Genomic DNA, 25689 nt, shown 5'->3' on the forward strand with positions numbered 1-25689 from the left:
AACACACACGCATCAGATCGCAAGAACACATGCATCCGATCACAAGAACACACATGCATGAGATCGCAAGAACACACACGCATCCGATCGCAAGAACACACACGCATCCGATCACAAGAACACACACGCATCAGATCGCAAGAACACATGCATCCGATCACAAGAACACATGCATCCGATCGCAAGAACACACACGCATCCGATCGCAAGAACACACACGCATCCGATCGCAAGAACACACACGCATCCGATCGCAAGAACACACACGCATCCGATCACAAGAACACACACGCATCCGATCGCAAGAACACACACGCATCCGATCGCAAGAACACACTCGCATCAGATCGCAAGAACACACGCATAAGATCGCAAGAACACATGCATCCGTTCACAAGAACACACACGCATCAGATCGCAAGAACACATGCATCCGATCACAAGAACACACATGCATGAGATCGCAAGAACACATGCATCCGATCACAAGAACACACACTCATCTGATCACAAGAACACATGCATCCGATCATAAGAAAACACACGCATCTGATCGCAAGAACACACACGCATCTGATCGCAAGAACACACACGCATCTGATCGCAAGAACACACACGCATCTGATCGCAAGAACACACACGCATCTGATCGCAAGAACACACACGCATCAGATCGCAAGAACACACACGCATCAGATCGCAAGAACACACATGTGTCTGATCACAAGAACACACACGCATCAGATTGCAAGAACACACACACATCAGATTGCAAGAACACGCGTATCAGATCGCAAGAACACATGCATCCATTCACAAGAACACACACGCATCAGATCGCAAGAACACATGCATCCGATCACAAGAACACACATGCATGAGATCGCAAGAACACATGCATCCGATCACAAGAACACACACGCATCAGATCGCAAGAACACATGCATCCAATCACAAGAACACATGCCTCCGATCGCAAGAACACACACGCATCCGATCGCAAGAACACACACGCATCCGATTGCAAGAACACACACGCATCCGATTGCAAGAACACACACGCATCCGATTGCAAGAACACACACGCATCCGATCGCAAGAACACACACGCATCCGATCGCAAGAACACACACGCATCCGATCGCAAGAACACACACGCATCCGATCACAAGAACACACACGCATCAGATCGCAAGAACACACGCATCAGATCGCAAGAACACACATGTATCCGATCACAAGAACACACACGCATCAGATCGCAAGAACACACGCAACAGATCGCGAGAACACATGCATCCGTTCACAAGAACACACACGCATCAGATCGCAAGAACACATGCATCCGTTCACAAGAACACACACGCATCAGATCGCAAGAACACATGCATCCGTTCACAAGAACACACACGCATCAGATCGCAAGAACACATGCATCCGTTCACAAGAACACACACTCATCTGATCGCAAGAACACATGCATCCGATCACAAGAACACACACGCATTAGATTGCAAGAACACACACGCATCAGATCGCAAGAACACACACATCAGATCGCAAGAACACATGCATCCGATCACAAGAACACACACGCATCAGATCGCAAGAACACACACTCATCACATCGCAAGAACACACACGCATCAGATCGCAAGAACACACACGCATCAGATCGCAAGAACACACACGCATCAGATCGCAAGAACACACACGCATCAGATCGCAAGAACACACACGCATCAGATCGCAAGAACACACACGCATCAGATCGCAAGAACACACACGCATCAGATCGCAAGAACACACATGAATCAGATCGCAAGAACACACACGCATCCGATCGCAAGAACACACACGCATCAGATCGCAAGAACACACACGCATCAGATCGCAAGAACACACATGTATCCGATCACAAGAACACACACGCATCAGATCGCAAGAACACACGCATCAGATCGCAAGAACACACACGCATCAGATCGCAAGAACACACGCATCAGATCGCAAGAACACACACGCATCAGATCGCAAGAACACACACGCATCAGATTGCAAGGACACATGCATCCGATCACAAGAACACATACTCATCTGATCGCAATAACACATGCATCCGATCACAAGAACACATACTCATCTGATCGCAAGAACACATGCATCCGATCACAAGAACACACACGCATCAGATCACAAGCACACATGCATCCGATCACAAGAACACACACGCATCAGATCGCAAGAACACATGCATCCAATCACAAGAACACACACGCATCAGATCGCAAGAACACATGCATCCGATCACAAGAACACACACTCATCTGATCGCAAGAACACATGCATCCGATCACAAAAACACACACTCATCTGATCGCAAGAACACATGCATCCGATCACAAGAACACACACGCATCAGATTGCAAGAACACACGCATCAGATCGCAAGAACACATGCATCCGATCACAAGAACACACACTCATCTGATCGCAAGAACACATGCATCCGATCACAAAAACACACACTCATCTGATCGCAAGAACACATGCATCCGATCACAAGAACACACACGCATCAGATCGCAAGAACACACGCATCAGATCGCAAGAACACATGCATCCGATCACAAGAACACACACTCATCTGATCGCAAGAACACATGCATCTGATCATAAGAACACACACGCATCAGATCGCAAGAACACACACGCATCAGATCGCAAGAACACACACGCATCAGATCGCAAGAACACACATGAATCAGATCGCAAGAACACACACGCATCTGATCGCAAGAACACACACGCATCTGATCGCAAGAACACACACGCATCTGATCGCAAGAACACACACGCATCTGATCGCAAGAACACACACGCATCAGATCGCAAGAACACACACGCATCAGATCGCAAGAACACACATGTGTCTGATCACAAGAACACACACGCATCAGATTGCAAGAACACACACGCATCAGATTGCAAGAACACACGCATCAGATCGCAAGAACACATGCATCCGTTCACAAGAACACACACGCATCAGATCGCAAGAACACATGCATACGATCACAAGAACACACATGCATGAGATCGCAAGAACACACACGCATCCGATCGCAAGAACACACACGCATCCAATCACAAGAACACACACGCATCAGATCGCAAGAACACATGCATCCGATCACAAGAACACATGCATCCGATCGCAAGAACACACACGCATCCGATCGCAAGAACACACACGCATCCGATCGCAAGAACACACACGCATCCGATCACAAGAACACACACGCATCCGATCGCAAGAACACACACGCATCCGATCGCAAGAACACACTCGCATCAGATCGCAAGAACACACGCATCAGATCGCAAGAACACATGCATCCGTTCACAAGAATACACACGCATCAGATCGCAAGAACACATGCATCCGATCACAAGAACACACATGCATGAGATCGCAAGAACACATGCATCCGATCACAAGAACACACACTCATCTGATCACAAGAACACATGCATCCGATCATAAGAACACACACGCATCAGATCGCAAGAACACACGCATCTGATCGCAAGAACACACACGCATCTGATCGCAAGAACACACACGCATCTGATCGCAAGAACACACACGCATCTGATCGCAAGAACACACGCATCAGATCGCAAGAACACACATGTATCCGATCACAAGAACACACACGCATCAGATCGCAAGAACACACGCATCAGATCGCAAGAACACATGCATCCGTTCACAAGAACACACACGCATCAGATTGCAAGAACACATGCATCCGTTCACAAGAACACACACGCATCAGATCGCAAGAACACATGCATCCGATCACAAGAACACACACTCATCTGATCGCAAGAACACATGCATCCGATCATAAGAACACACACGCATCAGATCGCAAGAACACACACGCATCAGATCGCAAGAACACACACGCATCAGATCGCAAGAACACACATGAATCAGATCGCAAGAACACACACGCATCTGATCGCAAGAACACACACGCATCTGATCGCAAGAACACACATGCATCAGATCGCAAGAACACACACGCATCAGATTGCAAGAACACACACGCATCAGATTGCAAGAACACATGCATCCGATCACAAGAACACACATGCATGAGATCGCAAGAACACATGCATCCGATCACAAGAACACATGCATCCGATCGCAAGAACACACACTCATCTGATCGCAAGAACACATGCATCCGATCACAAAAACACACACTCATCTGATCGCAAGAACACATGCATCCGATCACAAGAACACACACGCATCAGATCGCAAGAACACATGCATCCGATCACAAGAACACACATGCATGAGATCGCAAGAACACACACGCATCCGATCGCAAGAACACACACGCATCCGATCGCAAGAACACACACGCATCCGATCACAAGAACACACACGCATCCGATCGCAAGAACACACACGCATCCGATCGCAAGAACACACTCGCATCAGATCGCAAGAACACACGCATCAGATCGCAAGAACACATGCATCCGTTCACAAGAACACACACGCATCAGATCGCAAGAACACATGCATCCGATCACAAGAACACACATGCATGAGATCGCAAGAACACATGCATCCGATCACAAGAACACACACTCATCTGATCACAAGAACACATGCATCCGATCATAAGAACACACACGCATCAGATCGCAAGAACACACGCATCTGATCGCAAGAACACACACGCATCTGATCGCAAGAACACACACGCATCTGATCGCAAGAACACACACGCATCTGATCGCAAGAACACACACGCATCTGATCGCAAGAACACACACGCATCAGATCGCAAGAACACACACGCATCAGATCGCAAGAACACACATGTGTCTGATCACAAGAACACACACGCATCAGATTGCAAGAACACACACGCATCAGATTGCAAGAACACACGTATCAGATCGCAAGAACACATGCATCCGTTCACAAGAACACACACGCATCAGATCGCAAGAACACATGCATCCGATCACAAGAACACACATGCATGAGATCGCAAGAACACATGCATCCAATCACAAGAACACACACGCATCAGATCGCAAGAACACACACGCATCTGATCGCAAGAACACACACGCATCTGATCGCAAGAACACACATGCATCAGATCGCAAGAACACACACGCATCAGATTGCAAGAACACACACGCATCAGATTGCAAGAACACATGCATCCGATCACAAGAACACACATGCATGAGATCGCAAGAACACATGCATCCGATCACAAGAACACATGCATCCGATCGCAAGAACACACACTCATCTGATCGCAAGAACACATGCATCCGATCACAAAAACACACACTCATCTGATCGCAAGAACACATGCATCCGATCACAAGAACACATGCATCCGATCGCAAGAACACACACGCATCCGATCGCAAGAACACACACGCATCCGATCGCAAGAACACACACGCATCCGATCACAAGAACACACACGCATCCGATCGCAAGAACACACACGCATCCGATCGCAAGAACACACTCGCATCAGATCGCAAGAACACACGCATCAGATCGCAAGAACACATGCATCCGTTCACAAGAACACACACGCATCAGATCGCAAGAACACATGCATCCGATCACAAGAACACACACTCATCTGATCACAAGAACACATGCATCCGATCATAAGAACACACACGCATCAGATCGCAAGAACACACGCATCTGATCGCAAGAACACACACGCATCTGATCGCAAGAACACACACGCATCTGATCGCAAGAACACACACGCATCTGATCGCAAGAACACACACGCATCTGATCGCAAGAACACACACGCATCAGATCGCAAGAACACACACGCATCAGATCGCAAGAACACACATGTGTCTGATCACAAGAACACACACGCATCAGATTGCAAGAACACACACGCATCAGATTGCAAGAACACACGTATCAGATCGCAAGAACACATGCATCCGTTCACAAGAACACACACGCATCAGATCGCAAGAACACATGCATCCGATCACAAGAACACACATGCATGAGATCGCAAGAACACATGCATCCAATCACAAGAACACACACGCATCAGATCGCAAGAACACACACGCATCTGATCGCAAGAACACACACGCATCTGATCGCAAGAACACACATGCATCAGATCGCAAGAACACACACGCATCAGATTGCAAGAACACACACGCATCAGATTGCAAGAACACATGCATCCGATCACAAGAACACACATGCATGAGATCGCAAGAACACATGCATCCGATCACAAGAACACATGCATCCGATCGCAAGAACACACACTCATCTGATCGCAAGAACACATGCATCCGATCACAAAAACACACACTCATCTGATCGCAAGAACACATGCATCCGATCACAAGAACACACACGCATCAGATCGCAAGAACACATGCATCCGATCACAAGAACACACATGCATGAGATCGCAAGAACACACACGCATCCGATCGCAAGAACACACACGCATCCGATCACAAGAACACACACGCATCAGATCGCAAGTACACATGCATCCGATCACAAGAACACATGCATCCGATCGCAAGAACACACACGCATCCGATCGCAAGAACACACACGCATCCGATCGCAAGAACACACACGCATCCGATCGCAAGAACACACACGCATCCGATCGCAAGAACACACACGCATCCGATCGCAAGAACACACACGCATCCGATCGCAAGAACACACTCGCATCAGATCGCAAGAACACACGCATCAGATCGCAAGAACACATGCATCCGTTCACAAGAACACACACGCATCAGATCGCAAGAACACATGCATCCGATCACAAGAACACACATGCATGAGATCGCAAGAACACATGCATCCGATCACAAGAACACACACTCATCTGATCACAAGAACACATGCATCCGATCATAAGAACACACACGCATCAGATCGCAAGAACACACGCATCTGATCGCAAGAACACACACGCATCTGATCGCAAGAACACACACGCATCTGATCGCAAGAACACACACGCATCTGATCGCAAGAACACACACGCATCTGATCGCAAGAACACACACGCATCAGATCGCAAGAACACACACGCATCAGATCGCAAGAACACACATGTGTCTGATCACAAGAACACACACGCATCAGATTGCAAGAACACACACGCATCAGATTGCAAGAACACACGTATCAGATCGCAAGAACACATGCATCCGTTCACAAGAACACACACGCATCAGATCGCAAGAACACATGCATCCGATCACAAGAACACACATGCATGAGATCGCAAGAACACATGCATCCAATCACAAGAACACACACGCATCAGATCGCAAGAACACATGCATCCGATCACAAGAACACATGCCTCCGATCGCAAGAACACACACGCATCCGATCGCAAGAACACACACGCATCCGATTGCAAGAACACACACGCATCCGATTGCAAGAACACACACGCATCCGATTGCAAGAACACACACGCATCCGATCGCAAGAACACACACGCATCCGATCGCAAGAACACACACGCATCCGATCGCAAGAACACACACGCATCCGATCACAAGAACACACACGCATCAGATCGCAAGAACACACGCATCAGATCGCAAGAACACACATGTATCCGATCACAAGAACACACACGCATCAGATCGCAAGAACACATGCATCAGATCGCAAGAACACATGCATCCGTTCACAAGAACACACACGCATCAGATCGCAAGAACACATGCATCCGTTCACAAGAACACACACGCATCAGATCGCAAGAACACATGCATCCGATCACAAGAACACACACTCATCTGATCGCAAGAACACATGCATCCGATCATAAGAACACACACGCATCAGATCGCAAGAACACACGCATCAGATCGCAAGAACACACACGCATCAGATCGCAAGAACACACATGAATCAGATCGCAAGAACACACACGCATCTGATCGCAAGAACACACACGCATCTGATCGCAAGAACACACATGCATCAGATCGCAAGAACACACACGCATCAGATTGCAAGAACACACACGCATCAGATTGCAAGAACACATGCATCCGATCACAAGAACACACATGCATGAGATCGCAAGAACACATGCATCCGATCACAAGAACACATGCATCCGATCGCAAGAACACACACTCATCTGATCGCAAGAACACATGCATCCGATCACAAAAACACACACTCATCTGATCGCAAGAACACATGCATCCGATCACAAGAACACACACGCATCAGATCGCAAGAACACACGCATCAGATCGCAAGAACACACGCATCAGATCGCAAGAACACATGCATCCGATCACAAGAACACACACTCATCTGATCGCAAGAACACATGCATCTGATCATAAGAACACACACGCATCAGATCGCAAGAACACACACGCATCAGATCGCAAGAACACACACGCATCAGATCGCAAGAACACACATGAATCAGATCGCAAGAACACACACGCATCTGATCGCAAGAACACACACGCATCTGATCGCAAGAACACACACGCATCTGATCGCAAGAACACACACGCATCTGATCGCAAGAACACACACGCATCAGAACGCAAGAACACACACGCATCAGATCGCAAGAACACACATGTGTCTGATCACAAGAACACACACGCATCAGATTGCAAGAACACACACGCATCAGTTTGCAAGAACACACGCATCAGATCGCAAGAACACATGCATCCGTTCACAAGAACACACACGCATCAGATCGCAAGAACACATGCATCCGATCACAAGAACACACATGCATGAGATCTCAAGAACACACACGCATCCGATCGCAAGAACACACACGCATCCGATCACAAGAACACACACGCATCAGATCGCAAGAACACATGCATCCGATCACAAGAACACACACTCATCTGATCGCAAGAACACATGCATCTGATCATAAGAACACACACGCATCAGATCGCAAGAACACACACGCATCAGATCGCAAGAACACACACGCATCAGATCGCAAGAACACACATGAATCAGATCGCAAGAACACACACGCATCTGATCGCAAGAACACACACGCATCTGATCGCAAGAACACACACGCATCTGATCGCAAGAACACACACGCATCTGATCGCAAGAACACACACGCATCTGATCGCAAGAACACACACGCATCAGATCGCAAGAACACACACGCATCAGATCGCAAGAACACACATGTGTCTGATCACAAGAACACACACGCATCAGATTGCAAGAACACACACGCATCAGATCACAAGAACACACACGCATCAGATCGCAAGAACACATGCATCCGATCACAAGAACACATGCATCCGATCGCAAGAACACACACGCATCCGATCGCAAGAACACACACGCATCCGATCGCAAGAACACACACGCATCCGATGACAAGAACACACACGCATCCGATCGCAAGAACACACACGCATCCGATCGCAAGAACACACTCGCATCAGATCGCAAGAACACACGCATCAGATCGCAAGAACACATGCATCCGTTCACAAGAACACACACGCATCAGATCGCAAGAACACATGCATCCGATCACAAGAACACACATGCATGAGATCGCAAGAACACATGCATCCGATCACAAGAACACACACTCATCTGATCACAAGAACACATGCATCCGATCATAAGAACACACACGCATCAGATCGCAAGAACACACACGTATCAGATCGCAAGAACACATGCATCCGTTCACAAGAACACACACGCATCAGATCGCAAGAACACATGCATCCGATCACAAGAACACACATGCATCAGATCGCAAGAACACATGCATCCGTTCACAAGAACACACACGCATCAGATCGCAAGAACACATGCATCCGATCACAAGAACACACACTCATCTGATCGCAAGAACACACATGTGTCTGATCACAAGAACACACACGCATCAGATTGCAAGAACACACACGCATCAGATTGCAAGAACACACGTATCAGATCGCAAGAACACATGCATCCGTTCACAAGAACACACACGCATCAGATCGCAAGAACACATGCATCCGATCACAAGAACACACATGCATGAGATCGCAAGAACACATGCATCCAATCACAAGAACACACACGCATCAGATCGCAAGAACACATGCATCCGATCACAAGAACACATGCCTCCGATCGCAAGAACACACACGCATCCGATCGCAAGAACACACACGCATCCGATTGCAAGAACACACACGCATCCGATTGCAAGAACACACACGCATCCGATCGCAAGAACACACACGCATCCGATCGCAAGAACACACACGCATCCGATCGCAAGAACACACACGCATCCGATCGCAAGAACACACACGCATCCGATCACAAGAACACACACGCATCAGATCGCAAGAACACACGCATCAGATCGCAAGAACACACATGTATCCGATCACAAGAACACACACGCATCAGATCGCAAGAACACATGCATCAGATCGCAAGAACACATGCATCCGTTCACAAGAACACACACGCATCAGATCGCAAGAACACATGCATCCGTTCACAAGAACACACACGCATCAGATCGCAAGAACACATGCATCCGATCACAAGAACACACACTCATCTGATCGCAAGAACACATGCATCCGATCATAAGAACACACACGCATCAGATCGCAAGAACACACACGCATCAGATCGCAAGAACACACACGCATCAGATCGCAAGAACACACATGAATCAGATCGCAAGAACACACACGCATCTGATCGCAAGAACACACACGCATCTGATCGCAAGAACACACATGCATCAGATCGCAAGAACACACACGCATCAGATTGCAAGAACACACACGCATCAGATTGCAAGAACACATGCATCCGATCACAAGAACACACATGCATGAGATCGCAAGAACACATGCATCCGATCAAAAGAACACATGCATCCGATCGCAAGAACACACACTCATCTGATCGCAAGAACACATGCATCCGATCACAAGAACACACACGCATCAGATCGCAAGAACACACGCATCAGATCGCAAGAACACATGCATCCGATCACAAGAACACACACTCATCTGATCGCAAGAACACATGCATCTGATCATAAGAACACACACGCATCAGATCGCAAGAACACACACGCATCAGATCGCAAGAACACACACGCATCAGATCGCAAGAACACACATGAATCAGATCGCAAGAACACACACGCATCTGATCGCAAGAACACACACGCATCTGATCGCAAGAACACACACGCATCTGATCGCAAGAACACACACGCATCTGATCGCAAGAACACACACGCATCAGAATGCAAGAACACACACGCATCAGATCGCAAGAACACACATGTCTGATCACAAGAACACACACGCATCAGATTGCAAGAACACACACGCATCAGATTGCAAGAACACACGCATCAGATCGCAAGAACACATGCATCCGTTCACAAGAACACACACGCATCAGATCGCAAGAACACATGCATCCGATCACAAGAACACACATGCATGAGATCGCAAGAACACACACGCATCCGATCGCAAGAACACACACGCATCCGATCACAAGAACACACACGCATCAGATCGCAAGAACACATGCATCCGATCACAAGAACACACACTCATCTGATCGCAAGAACACATGCATCTGATCATAAGAACACACACGCATCAGATCGCAAGAACACACACGCATCAGATCGCAAGAACACACACGCATCAGATCGTAAGAACACACATGAATCAGATCGCAAGAACACACACGCATCTGATCGCAAGAAAACACACGCATCTGATCGCAAGAACACACACGCATCTGATCGCAAGAACACACACGCATCTGATCGCAAGAACACACACGCATCTGATCGCAAGAACACACACGCATCAGATCGCAAGAACACACACGCATCAGATCGCAAGAACACACATGTGTCTGATCACAAGAACACACACGCATCAGATTGCAAGAACACACACGCATCAGATCACAAGAACACACACGCATCAGATCGCAAGAACACATGCATCCGATCACAAGAACACATGCATCCGATCGCAAGAACACACACGCATCCGATCGCAAGAACACACACGCATCCGATCGCAAGAACACACACGCATCCGATGACAAGAACACACACGCATCCGATCGCAAGAACACACACGCATCCGATCGCAAGAACACACTCGCATCAGATCGCAAGAACACACGCATCAGATCGCAAGAACACATGCATCCGTTCACAAGAACACACACGCATCAGATCGCAAGAACACATGCATCCGATCACAAGAACACACATGCATGAGATCGCAAGAACACATGCATCCGATCACAAGAACACACACTCATCTGATCACAAGAACACATGCATCCGATCATAAGAACACACACGCATCAGATCGCAAGAACACACACGTATCAGATCGCAAGAACACATGCATCCGTTCACAAGAACACACACGCATCAGATCGCAAGAACACATGCATCCGATCACAAGAACACACATGCATCAGATCGCAAGAACACATGCATCCGTTCACAAGAACACACACGCATCAGATCGCAAGAACACATGCATCCGATCACAAGAACACACACTCATCTGATCGCAAGAACACATGCATCCGATCATAAGAACACACACGCATCAGATCGCAAGAACACACACGCATCAGATCGCAAGAACACACACGCATCAGATCGCAAGAACACACATGAATCAGATCGCAAGAACACACACGCATCTGATCGCAAGAACACACACGCATCTGATCGCAAGAACACACACGCATCTGATCGCAAGAACACACATGCATCAGATCGCAAGAACACACACGCATCAGATCGCAAGAACACACATGTATCTGATCACAAGAACACACACGCATCAGATTGCAAGAACACACACGCATCAGATTGCAAGAACACATGCATCCGATCACAAGAACACACATGCATGAGATCGCAAGAACACATGCATCCGATCACCAGAACACATGCATCCGATCGCAAGAACACACACTCATCCGATCGCAAGAACACACACGCATCCGATCGCAAGAACACACACGCATCCGATCGCAAGAACACACTCGCATCAGATCGCAAGAACACACACGCATCCGATCGCAAGAACACACACGCATCAGATCGCAAGAACACACGCATCAGATCGCAAGAACACACATGTATCCGATCACAAGAACACACACGCATCAGATCGCAAGAACACACGCATCAGATCGCAAGAACACATGCATCCGTTCACAAGAACACACACGCATCAGATCGCAAGAACACATGCATCCGTTCACAAGAACACACACGCATCAGATCGCAAGAACACATGCATCCGATCACAAGAACACACACTCATCTGATCGCAAGAACACATGCATCCGATCATAAGAACACACACGCATCAGATCGCAAGAACACACACGCATCAGATCGCAAGAACACACACGCATCAGATCGCAAGAACACACATGAATCAGATCGCAAGAACACACACGCATCTGATCGCAAGAACACACACGCATCTGATCGCAAGAACACACATGCATCAGATCGCAAGAACACACACGCATCAGATCGCAAGAACACACATGTATCTGATCACAAGAACACACACGCATCAGATTGCAAGAACACACACGCATCAGATTGCAAGAACACATGCATCCGATCACAAGAACACACATGCATGAGATCGCAAGAACACATGCATCCGATCACAAGAACACATGCATCCGATCGCAAGAACACACACTCATCCGATCGCAAGAACACACACGCATCCGATCGCAAGAACACACACGCATCCGATCGCAAGAACACACTCGCATCAGATCGCAAGAACACATGCATCCGTTCACAAGAACACACACGCATCAGATCGCAAGAACACATGCATCCGATCACAAGAACACACATGCATGAGATCGCAAGAACACATGCATCCGATCACAAGAACACACACTCATCTGATCGCAAGAACACATGCATCCGATCATAAGAACACACACGCATCAGATCGCAAGAACACATGCATCCGATCACAAGAACACACATGCATGAGATCGCAAGAACACATGCATCCGATCACAAGAACACATGCATCCGATCGCAAGAACACACACTCATCCGATCGCAAGAACACACACGCATCCGATCGCAAGAACACACACGCATCCGATCGCAAGAACACACTCGCATCAGATCGCAAGAACACATGCATCCGTTCACAAGAACACACACGCATCAGATCGCAAGAACACATGCATCCGATCACAAGAACACACATGCATGAGATCGCAAGAACACATGCATCCGATCACAAGAACACACACTCATCTGATCGCAAGAACACATGCATCCGATCATAAGAACACACACGCATCAGATCGCAAGAACACATGCATCCGATCACAAGAACACACACGCATCCGATTGCAAGAACACACACGCATCCGATTGCAAGAACACACACGCATCCGATCGCAAGAACGCACACGCATCCGATCACAAGAACACAGACGCATCAGATCGCAAGAACACACGCATCAGATCCCAAGAACACACATGTATCCGATCACAAGAACACACACGCATCAGATCGCAAGAACACACGCATCAGATCGCAAGAACACATGCATCCGTTCACAAGAACACACACGCATCAGATCGCAAGAACACATGCATCCGTTCACAAGAACACACACGCATCAGATCGCAAGAACACATGCATCCGATCACAAGAACACATGCATCCGATCGCAAGAACACACGCGCATCCGATCGCAAGAACACACACGCATCCGATCGCAAGAACACACACGCATCCGATCGCAAGAACACACACGCATCAGATCGCAAGAACACACACGTATCCGATCACAAGAACACACACGCATCAGATCGCAAGAACACACGCATCAGATCGCAAGAACACATGCATCCGATCACAAGAACACACACGCATCAGATCGCAAGGACACATGCATCCGATCACAAGAACACATACTCATCTGATCGCAAGAACACATGCATCCGATCACAAGAACACACACGCATCAGATCGCAAGAACACATGCATCCAATCACAAGAACACACACGCATCAGATCGCAAGAACACATGCATCCGATCACAAGAACACACACGCATCAGATCGCAAGAACACATGCATCCGATCACAAGAACACACACGCATCCGATCACAAGAACACACACGCATCAGATCGCAAGAACACATGCATCAGATCGCAAGAACACACATGTATCCGATCACAAGAACACACACGCATCAGATCGCAAGAACACACGCATCAGATCGCAAGAACACATGCATCCGTTCACAAGAACACACACGCTTCAGATCGCAAGAACACATGCATCCGTTCACAAGAACACACACGCATCAGATCGCAAGAACACATGCATCCGATCACAAGAACACATGCATCCGATCGCAAGAACACACGCGCATCCGATCGCAAGAACACACACGCATCCGATCGCAAGAACACACACGCATCCGATCGCAAGAACACACACGCATCAGATCGCAAGAACACACATGTATCCGATCACAAGAACACACACGCATCAGATCGCAAGAACACACGCATCAGATCGCAAGAACACTTGCATCCGATCACAAGAAAACACTCGCATCAGATCGCAAGGACACATGCATCCGATCAGAAGAACACATACTCATCTGATCGCAAGAACACATGCATCCGATCACAAGAACACACACGCATCAGATCGCAAGAACACATGCATCCAATCACAAGAACACACACGCATCAGATCGCAAGAACACATGCATCCGATCACAAGAACACACACGCATCAGATCGCAAGAACACATGCATCCGATCACAAGAACACACACTCATCTGATCGCAAGAACACATGCATCCAATCACAAGAACACACACGCATCAGATCACAAGAACACATGCATCCAATCACAAGAACACACACGCATCAAATCGCAAGAACACATGCATCCAATCACAAGAACACACACGCATCAGATCGCAAGAACACATGCATCCGATCACAAGAAAACACACTCATCTGATCGCAAGAACACATGCATCCGATCATAAGAACACATACGCATCAGATCGTAAGAACACACATGCACCAGATCGCAAGAACACATGCATCCGATCACAAGAACACACTCATCTGATCGCAAGAACACACGCATCCGATCATAAGGACACACACGCATCAGATCGCAAGAACACACACGCATCAGATCGCAAGAACACACATGAATCAGATCGCAAGAACACACATGCATCTGATCGCAAGAACACACACGCATCAGATCGCAAGAACACACATGTATCCGATCACAAGAACACACACACATCAGATCGCAAGAACACACGCATCCGATCGCAAGAACACATGCATCCGTTCACAAGAACACACACGCATCAGATCGCAAGAACACATGCATCCAATCACAAGAACACAAACGCATCAGATCGCAAGAAGACATGCATCCGATCATAAGAACACATACGCATCAGATCGCAAGAACACACATGCATCAAATCGCAAGAACACACATGCATCTGATCGCAAGAACACACATGAATCAGATCACAAGAACACACATGCATCTGATCGCAAGAACACACACGCATCAGATCGCATGAACACACACGCATCAGATCGCATGAACACACACGCATCAGATCGCAAGAACACACGCATCAGATCGCAAGAACACATGCATCCGTTCACAAGAACACACACGCATCAGATCGCAAGAACACATGAATCCGATCACAACAACACACACGCATCAGATCGCAAGAACACATGCATCTGATCACAAGAACACACACTCATATGATCGCAAGAACACATGCATCCGATCATAAGAACACATACGCATCAGATCGCAAGAACACACACACATCAGATCGCAAGAACACACATGAATCAGATCGCAAGAACACACATGAATCAGATCGCAAGAACACACGCATCAGTTCGCAAGAACACACACCTCAGATCGCACTCATGCACACACACACAACATCTGGTAATACTGTATTGCTTCCGGCCGGCAGGGGTACCTGGGGCGCAGTGCAGTGGAGCACGAGGACCTGTGGAATGCATTGAGGACCTGCGGAGGAACGCATGAATGTGATCCACCGCAGGTCCTCCATGCATTCCACCGCAGGTCCTCGTGTTCCACTGCGTCCCAGGTACCCGGAACAGTACAGTATCACCGGATATATATGTATGGTATGTTCCACCGCAGGTCCTCCCATTCGGGGTCTAGTGAGTACAATTGCGGGGTCTTCTCTCTTTTGGGGGTGTCTGCTTTCTGTAATGAAGTGTCCTGCAGTATTCTTTAACTTTTTTAGCTGCATAGACACTGAACCGCGACTAGGGCTTATTTTCAGGGTAGGGTTTATATTTAAGTCTTATTTTGAAAAGGCCAAAAATTCCTGCTAGGGCTTATTTTCGGGGAAATACTGTAAATATAATTTATAGTGTTGTTTTTAATTGAATGGAAATTTACTACAATAATACCACCTGGATCTTAACATTTATGATCTTTTGTCTTTATTTCTTTGATTAGAAAAAGGTTTTGTGACACTTGACACTGAAGAAACAGAGATAACAGCCAACTTGCACCAAAGTATGACCCTTGAGGTTCACATCAATGCTTACCCTCCACCTACCATTCAATGGCGGAAAAATGGGGTTTTGCTAACAGGAGATCCCACAAGCCAACTTACAATTGCAAACAAGAACACTTCTGAGAACAAGTAAGAGTATCCATATTCTTATTAAAGAGTGTGTCCAGGATTAGAGAATGAGCTATTGAAGTGAGTCAGTCAGCCAGCCCCCTTACAACCAGTGCTGATCATATACCCCTACAGTAAACCCTCTCCTATGCTAAACAGTAACCCAAAGTAAAGCTACCAGTACCAAGGAGATACATGGTATATAAAGATCGGGATACCTTTACTAACACAAGAAATTTAGTAAATTCTTTATAGTGACTTGTAACTATTGTAACTAATGAGGGGTAACAATACGTTGGGATCTAATCTGTCTTTTTATACACCCTAGAATCTTGTTTGCTTTAGCAGCTGCTGCTTGACATTGAGTGCTGCTGCTCAGCTTATTTGTAATGAGAATACCCAAGTCCTTCTCCTTTTCTGTAGTCCCGAGTTTGCTTCCATTTAATGTATACGCAGCTATAGGACTACTCCGTCCTAGGTGCATTACTTTACATTTATCAACATTAAATCTCATTTGTCAAGTATCTGCCCATTCTGACATCTTATCCAGATCTTTTTGTAATATTGTACTATCAAGGTCAGTTTTTAATATACTACATAGTTTGGTGTTATCAGTAAAGACTGACACTTTATTATCAATCCCATCCACAAGGTCATTAATAAAGAGTTTAAAAAGAGTCCGTCCTAGCACAGATCCCTGTGGCCCCCACTACTGACTACAGGACTACAGGACTATAGGCCAATTAGAGAATGTACCATTTATGATTACTTTTTTTTTTTTGCTTACTATCTTTTAATTCCTTACTAGAGTTGAGCCCGGTTCGCGGTTCGTAGTTCTCCAATTCGTGGTTCGAGTGATTTTGGGGGCTGTTCTAGATCGAACTAGAACTCGAGCTTTTTGCTAACACTCGATAGTTCTAGTTACGTTCGAGAACGGTTCTAGCAACAAAAAGCCAAGCTAATTCCTAGCTGGCTTTCCGCTGTAATAGTGTAAGTCACTCTGTGACTCACACTATTATGAAATTTCAGCGTATAGTGTGCGGGAACAGCGCATTCAGATCATTGCTGCTGGGATAATGGCGATCGCCATTTTTTTTTTTTTTTCTTGTCTTCCTTCCCTAAGCGCGCGCGTGTAGTGGGGCGGGCCAGCATGTCAGCCAATCCCAGACAGACACACAGCTAAGTGGACTTTTAGCCAGAGAAGCAACGGCATGTGTGATAGGACGTCCATGTCACATGTCCCTGCATTATAAAAACGGGTATCTGACCGTCTGGACGCCATTATCTCTTCTGCGTCTGGGTGTCAGTCACCGCTGGCGTAGCTCCTGTCTCCGATACTGCTGTGTACGCTCTACACACAGCGCTATACAGAATAGGGATAGAGGTTTCTATTAGCCCTTGTAAGGGCTAATAACAGCAGGCTCAGAGCCATAGGTGACAGTCAGGTCCGTGGAAACAGATTTTAACAGCTACAGATAACAGCGTCTGTGTAACTAAGCTCAGGGACTTCCTCGCTGCATTTCACCATTAGGAGGGATAGAAAGTGAGGCTTCCTTTCCTGTACACAGACCCACAACCCTGCCACTGTACCCTCCTGCCCTTTGCACACTAAAGCTCACTGTTACTAAGCCTTTATACTAGCAAACTATGCTGCCAGTTTAAGGGCTGTAGTTGCCTTGTCAGGGATAGTTATTGTTGTTTATTCTGCTGTTAATAAAGATAGACCATCGCTGCAATCTACACCACCTCTCAATTTTTACTACCACATTTTAAGTGCACAATCTTGTCGCAATCAAAATGAGTGGCAAAATGACAGATTCTGGAGGAAAGGGGAAGAGGCGTGTTGGAAAAGGAAAAAAAGGGTTTGTCCGTGGGGAAGGTGGCAAAGCTCCATTAACATCTGCTGAAGATAGGCTATCTTCCAGCAAAAGTAAGATGTCTACTACTTACCGTGGACAATCCGATGTGCTCTCTTTTTTACGGACACGAACAACTGGAACAAAGGTAGATGATGGCCAAAAAAAGAAAATGCTTGAATGGATCTCAAGTGGTCCAACAAGTGCTCTCTCCGCCACCTCAACTACCGCATCCAAAAAACACCAGTCCTCTGAGTTGTCATCCCAATCACACTTGCTTACTCCCAGCTCTCAAGTCTCCATCCGCCCTGCACAGTATGGTGAAACTGAGATGGCTGAGTCTGCAGAGCTGTTCAGTCACACTATAGCCTGGGAATCAGAGGTCTGCTCCTAAGCTACAGTGAGTACAGACCAGGAAATGGTCTGCAGTGATGCCCAGAACCTTTGTGACTCAGATTCAGGCCGTGAGAAACAAGTTTCTGAGCATAATGTTGACCCTTATTCACAAACTGAAACACATGTTGTAATAGACAATGAGGAACATACTGATGACGATGAGACGCAAATACCATTGGGATGACCACTTAAATATTCGGTCAGGGCAAGAAGAGGCTCGGTCTGAGGGTGAGGGGAGTACAAACACAACAATTGATGATGAAGTTCTAGATCCCACCTACTGTCAACCCACAGTCAGGCACTCGAGGAGGTCAACAGAGGTGGTGGAGGAGGATGCAACTGACGACGAAGTTACCTTGCGCCTTCCTGGACAGAGTCGGAGTACTGGTAGCACATCTACAACTGCATCCTCAGCCACCACTGTGCCTCTGAGCACTAGTCGGGGTGGATCAGCAGGTCAAATGCCCTCTAAGCCTTGCCTAGCCTGGTCCTTTTTTGAAATAGCAAAAGATCGCCCAAATTATGTGATCTGTAAAATTTGTCGTGATTCTGTTAGTAGAGAGCAAAACCTCAGCAGTTTGACAACTTCTTCCATGAATCGTCACATGAATAAATATCATATGTCCCAGTGGGAAGCTCACCGTGCTGCAATGCGGCCTAGCGGAGCGAACCATCCACCGCCTGCCCCTTCCAGTGCATCCGCGCGCTCTTCATCTTCTAGGACTGTGGGGACAGCTGTCACACCTGGTTTTCCACGCACAACTTCCACCACTGTAACCGCAACAGGCAGTTTGCTTGGTAGGTCGTCAGTTAGTTTGGAAGGGGAAACAAGTGCGTGTGTACAGCTCTCTCAGACATTGATAGCACCAACGTTGGATGAAGGCAACATCATGTCTACGCCTGCACTTTCCTCACAAACCTGCATTTTTCCAGGGACATCCTACTCAACACCGTCTACACACAGCAGCCAGATCTCTGTCCCTCAGATGTGGACAAATAAAATGCCATTTCCTGCGACCCATGACAAAGCTAAGAGGTTGACTTTATCCCTCTGTAAGCTCTTGGCTACCGAAATGCTGCCTTTCCGCCTGGTGGACACACAGGATTTTAGAGACTTTATGTCTGTCGCTGTGTCCCAGTACCAGATGCCCAGTCGCCACTACTTCTCTAAGAAAGGTGTGCCTGCGCTACACCAGCATGTCGCACACAACATCACCGCTTCCTTGAGAAACTCTGTGTGTGAACGGGTGCATTTCACCACCGATAATTGGACTAGTAAGCATGGACAGCGACGTTACATGTCGCTGACTGGGCACTGGGTAACTATGGTGATAGATGGTGAAGGGTCTGCTGCACAAGTCTTGCCGTCCCCACGACTTGTGTGTCAATCCTCTGTCTGTCTAAGTTCCACCACTGCTTCTGTCTCCTCCACCTCGTCTGGGTCCTCCGCCCCAAGCCTGCCTGGTCAGGCCACCAGCGTTCTAACTGCGCAGAAGGAATCACGCACCCCTCATTACTATGCTGACAGCAGAGCGCAACGGTATCAGGCGGTCTTTAGCTTGAAATGTCTTGGAAATAGGAGTCACACAGCGGATGAGTTGTGGGCAGCTCTGCGGTCCGAGTTTAATAAATGGTTGTCTCCACTCAACCTGCAGCCTGGTAAGGCCGTGTGCGACAATGCTGCAAACCTGGGTGCGGCCCTTCGCCTGGGCAAGGTGACACACGTGCCTTGTATGGCTCACGTGTTGAACCTTGTTGTCCAGCAATTTTTAACACACTATCCCGGCCTAGATGGCCTTCTGAACAGGGCACAAAAACTGTCTGCTCACTTCCGCCGTTCAAGCGCCGCAGCTGAGCGACTTGCATCGCTCCAGAAGTCTTTCGGCCTGTCGGTTCATCGCCTGAAATGCGATGTGCCGACATGCTGGAATTCGACTCTCCACATGTTACAGCGACTGTGGCAGCACCGTCGAGCCCTGGTGCAATACTGGTGCCTTCTTGCTGCACTACCTCCAACATGACCCTCGTATTGTCAAAATTAGAAGTGATGATGACTACTGGCTTGCCACACTATTAGATCCCCGGTACAAGTCCAAATTTTGTGACATAATTCCAGCCATAGAAAGGGACGCACGTATGCAGGAGTATCAGCAGAAGCTGTTACTCGATCTTAGCTCGGCTTTTCCACCAAACAACCGTGCAGGTGCAGGGAGTGAATCTCCCAGTTGTAACTTGACAAACATGGGACGGTCTCGTCATCTTCAACAGTCTACCCGTACCAGTAGGACCGTATCTGGTGCTGGTAACAGCAATTTTATGGAATCTTTTCATAATTTTTTTAGACCATCCTTTGCAAGGCCACCAGAGACAACAAGTCTGACACATAGTCAACGGCTGGAGAGGATGATACAGGAGTATCTCCAAATGAACATCGATGCCATTATTTTGCAAATGGAGCCTTGCTCATTTTGGGCTTCAAATCTTGAAAAATGGCCAGAGCTCTCCACTTACGCCTTGGGGATCTTGTCGTGTCCAGCTGCCAGCGTTGTCTCTGAACGTGTCTTCAGTGCTGCTGGGTGTGTGCTGACAGATAAGCGCACGCGTCTGTCCAGTGACAATGTGGACAGACTAACGTTCATCAAAATGAACAAGTCATGGATCCACAAGGAATTTACTACCCCTGTGTCATTCTGGGGAGAGTAAATGCTTGTGGATTTTGAATATGCTTGATGCAAATCTACCTGTGAAGTGTACAACTGGGGCACAAGTGCTGCCACTGAAGGGGTACCCACCCCTTCAGTGGCAGCACTTGTGCCCCAGTTGTACACTTGTGTGTGTGGCCCAATTTTTGGAAAAAAAGGGAGACTCCGCTTGGAGTAGCCCTTGCTTACAGTGTTTTTAAAAATGATCCAAGATGAACAGAGCTGGGATCAGGAAAGACTTTGCTACCTACCCCGAGTTCATCCTGGGGACGGTTAAGTATGGCATATTTTTGAATGTGCTTGATGCAAATCTACCTGTGAAGTGTACAACTGGGGCACAAGTGCTGCCACTGAAGGGGTGGGTGTGTGTGGGGCCCAATTTTTGGAAAAAAGGGAGACTCCGCTTCGAGTAACCTTGCGGTGTTTTACATGATTTTAGAAGGGCATGCCATGCCTATATCTGTGTCTCCTCCTCTTTTTCCTTGTCCAGCTCTTTTGTTTTCGCATGAGTATATGTCCTTGTCACTTTCCCATGTGTTTGTGTTGTGAGTTTTTTGTCACCTTTTGGACACCTTTGAGGGTGTTTTCTATCTGTTTATGTGTTTGTGATTGCCTCCCATTGTTACAGACCGCACTAGAACTGTGCCAGAACAGGAGATGAGTACAGGGTCTTATATTTTAGCTGGGGGAAACAAGTGGAATCAGAAGGGGTTGTCCTAGTAGTGGACCACCCCTTTAATAAAATTTGTAATTTATTGATTGAATTCCTTACATTTTTTAGTCTTAATTATTATCATATATTATATAATATATAATTATTATTATAAGGATTATTATCAGTCAATACTTCCTCTGAGTATAAATACAATGATAGCTGTCAGTCAATTCTTAGGACCGCCCACTGGACTGAAGGTCAGAAAGGGCAGGGATTTCCGTCGATAAATAATAAGTTATCCCACATCTTTTCCACAGACCAATTTATCAAACTACTTGGCTTCTTCTTCTCTTCAGCCCTAGGAATACACAGCATTTCCAAGTTGACAAGTCCCCTTTAATATAGCAGCACAATGCATCAGCACAGAACAATTAATGAGATATGAGCGCTACACACATAAAAAATGTTGTGACTTCTTTTAGTCGTCAAAAAGTGTATAAGCCATCCACCAGTGACAATGTGACCTCATGCATGGGCCATAAATTATTTTACTTACCTTTTTATGTACCAAACAAGACCTAAAACAAACTGGCAAAGGTCCCCTTTAAAGAGTACCCGCCACCAGATCAATAGTGGCCATTTTTTTATTTTACTTTTCCTGTTGCTCACCTGAATATTATTTTTTTTCCCTTTTTTTAAAGCCCACTACATGGTTTGAGTGATATTGGCTTTTTGTCCTAGTTTGTATGGTTTTTATGAGGGCATAGCTCACAGGATCCTCAGGGGCGTGTCTTTAGGCTGCTCTGCATTATTACCCTGTGAGCTCCACCCCCTTGCTGAAGACCATAAAAGGTGAAAACAAATAAAAAGGCCCATATCTCTGGAACTCTGTTATAGATTAAAAAAAAAGTTATACTCTGGTGAGCAGCGAGAGTAAAACTAACAAAATTTGCTTATTTTTGACCTGGTGTCTTTTTTAGTTAGTCCTAGTTTCAATCGTTTTTATATGGAGGCATAGCTCACTGGATCCTCAGGGGCGTGTCATTAGGCTACTCTACATTATTACCTTGTGAGCTCCGTCTCTTTACTAATGACCATAAAAGGTGAAATTAAATAAAAAGGTCCATATTTTTGGAACTATGTGGCAGATAGTGAGCAGCGGGAGTAAAATATTTGGTTATTTTTGACCTGGTGTTTTTGTTTTTTTTATCACAATCTTGCTGTATATATGTATCATGTTAATTATTGGTGGTAGGGCACAGATTGACAGAATATGTTTGCAGGTATACCAGTTATTTGAAGATTGTGAGAACGAAAGAAAAAGATGGCGGTAACTACACAATCCAAGTACATAATGAAGACGATGTTCAAACAATTTCTTTTGACCTTCAAATTAATGGTGAGCTTTTTCTCATTTATTTATCATACTTTTTTATAAACTGGGTTAATTATTTGGATTAATGTCAATAGTAATCATTTCAAATAAGTAATAAGTATTAGGACGATATCAGCCAATCAAAATTATGATGCCATCTACTCAATTATCACGTTAACTCCTCTAAGGATCTGCAACTTTTGTTCTTCAGGATGCTGCATTTTTTTTTCTAACAATATCTGTGTGCCCTTTTTATATGTTCGCATATACATGTCTGTAATATATATATGTATATATTTATTTTTCTTAATTTATTTTATGCCTTTTTGGGTTGTATCTTCTTTTTTCTTTCACTTTTGTTGTTTATAACCAGCTTCAAGCGGTTTTCTGGTTTTGGAAAACCTTTGTTTCTAGAATGAACTTAACAAAAAATAAAAATAAATTGTAAATTACCCTCCCCAGGTGTGTATTTTTTTATTATCTTTACTCTTAATGGGGCACAAGGGGAGATTTGAGCTTTTTCTTTATTTTTTTTTAACCTTTTTTTTTTTTTTTTTTTAAACTTTAACTGTTTTTAATAGTCCTCTAAGGGGACTATAACCTTAGATTGTCTGATTGCTTGTGCTATATAATGCAAAGCCATAGCATAACCTTATTTTTGTTATTATTATTAATAATAATAATAATAATAATATCGCCATTTATTCCATGGCGCTTTACAATTGAAAAGGGGTAGACCTAAAAGGGCAAGTACGATGACCTAACCTTGAACAATAAAAGGTACAGACTAGTACA

General features: G+C 46.2%; 1 protein-coding gene across 1 annotated transcript in view; it reads left to right on the plus strand.

The window, feature by feature from the left end:
* The window catches only part of PDGFRB (platelet derived growth factor receptor beta), a 228772-nt gene that overhangs the window by 133965 nt on the left and 69118 nt on the right, over nt 1-25689 (plus strand). Inside the window, exons 7-8 of the mRNA XM_075344366.1 lie at nt 17742-17931; nt 24803-24918. Of these exons, the coding sequence (XP_075200481.1) occupies nt 17742-17931; nt 24803-24918 (306 nt within the window). The remainder of the gene's footprint in view (nt 1-17741; nt 17932-24802; nt 24919-25689) is intronic.

The sequence above is a fragment of the Anomaloglossus baeobatrachus genome, chromosome 4 (assembly GCF_048569485.1).
Source record: "Anomaloglossus baeobatrachus isolate aAnoBae1 chromosome 4, aAnoBae1.hap1, whole genome shotgun sequence".
Lineage (NCBI taxonomy): Eukaryota > Metazoa > Chordata > Amphibia > Anura > Aromobatidae > Anomaloglossus > Anomaloglossus baeobatrachus.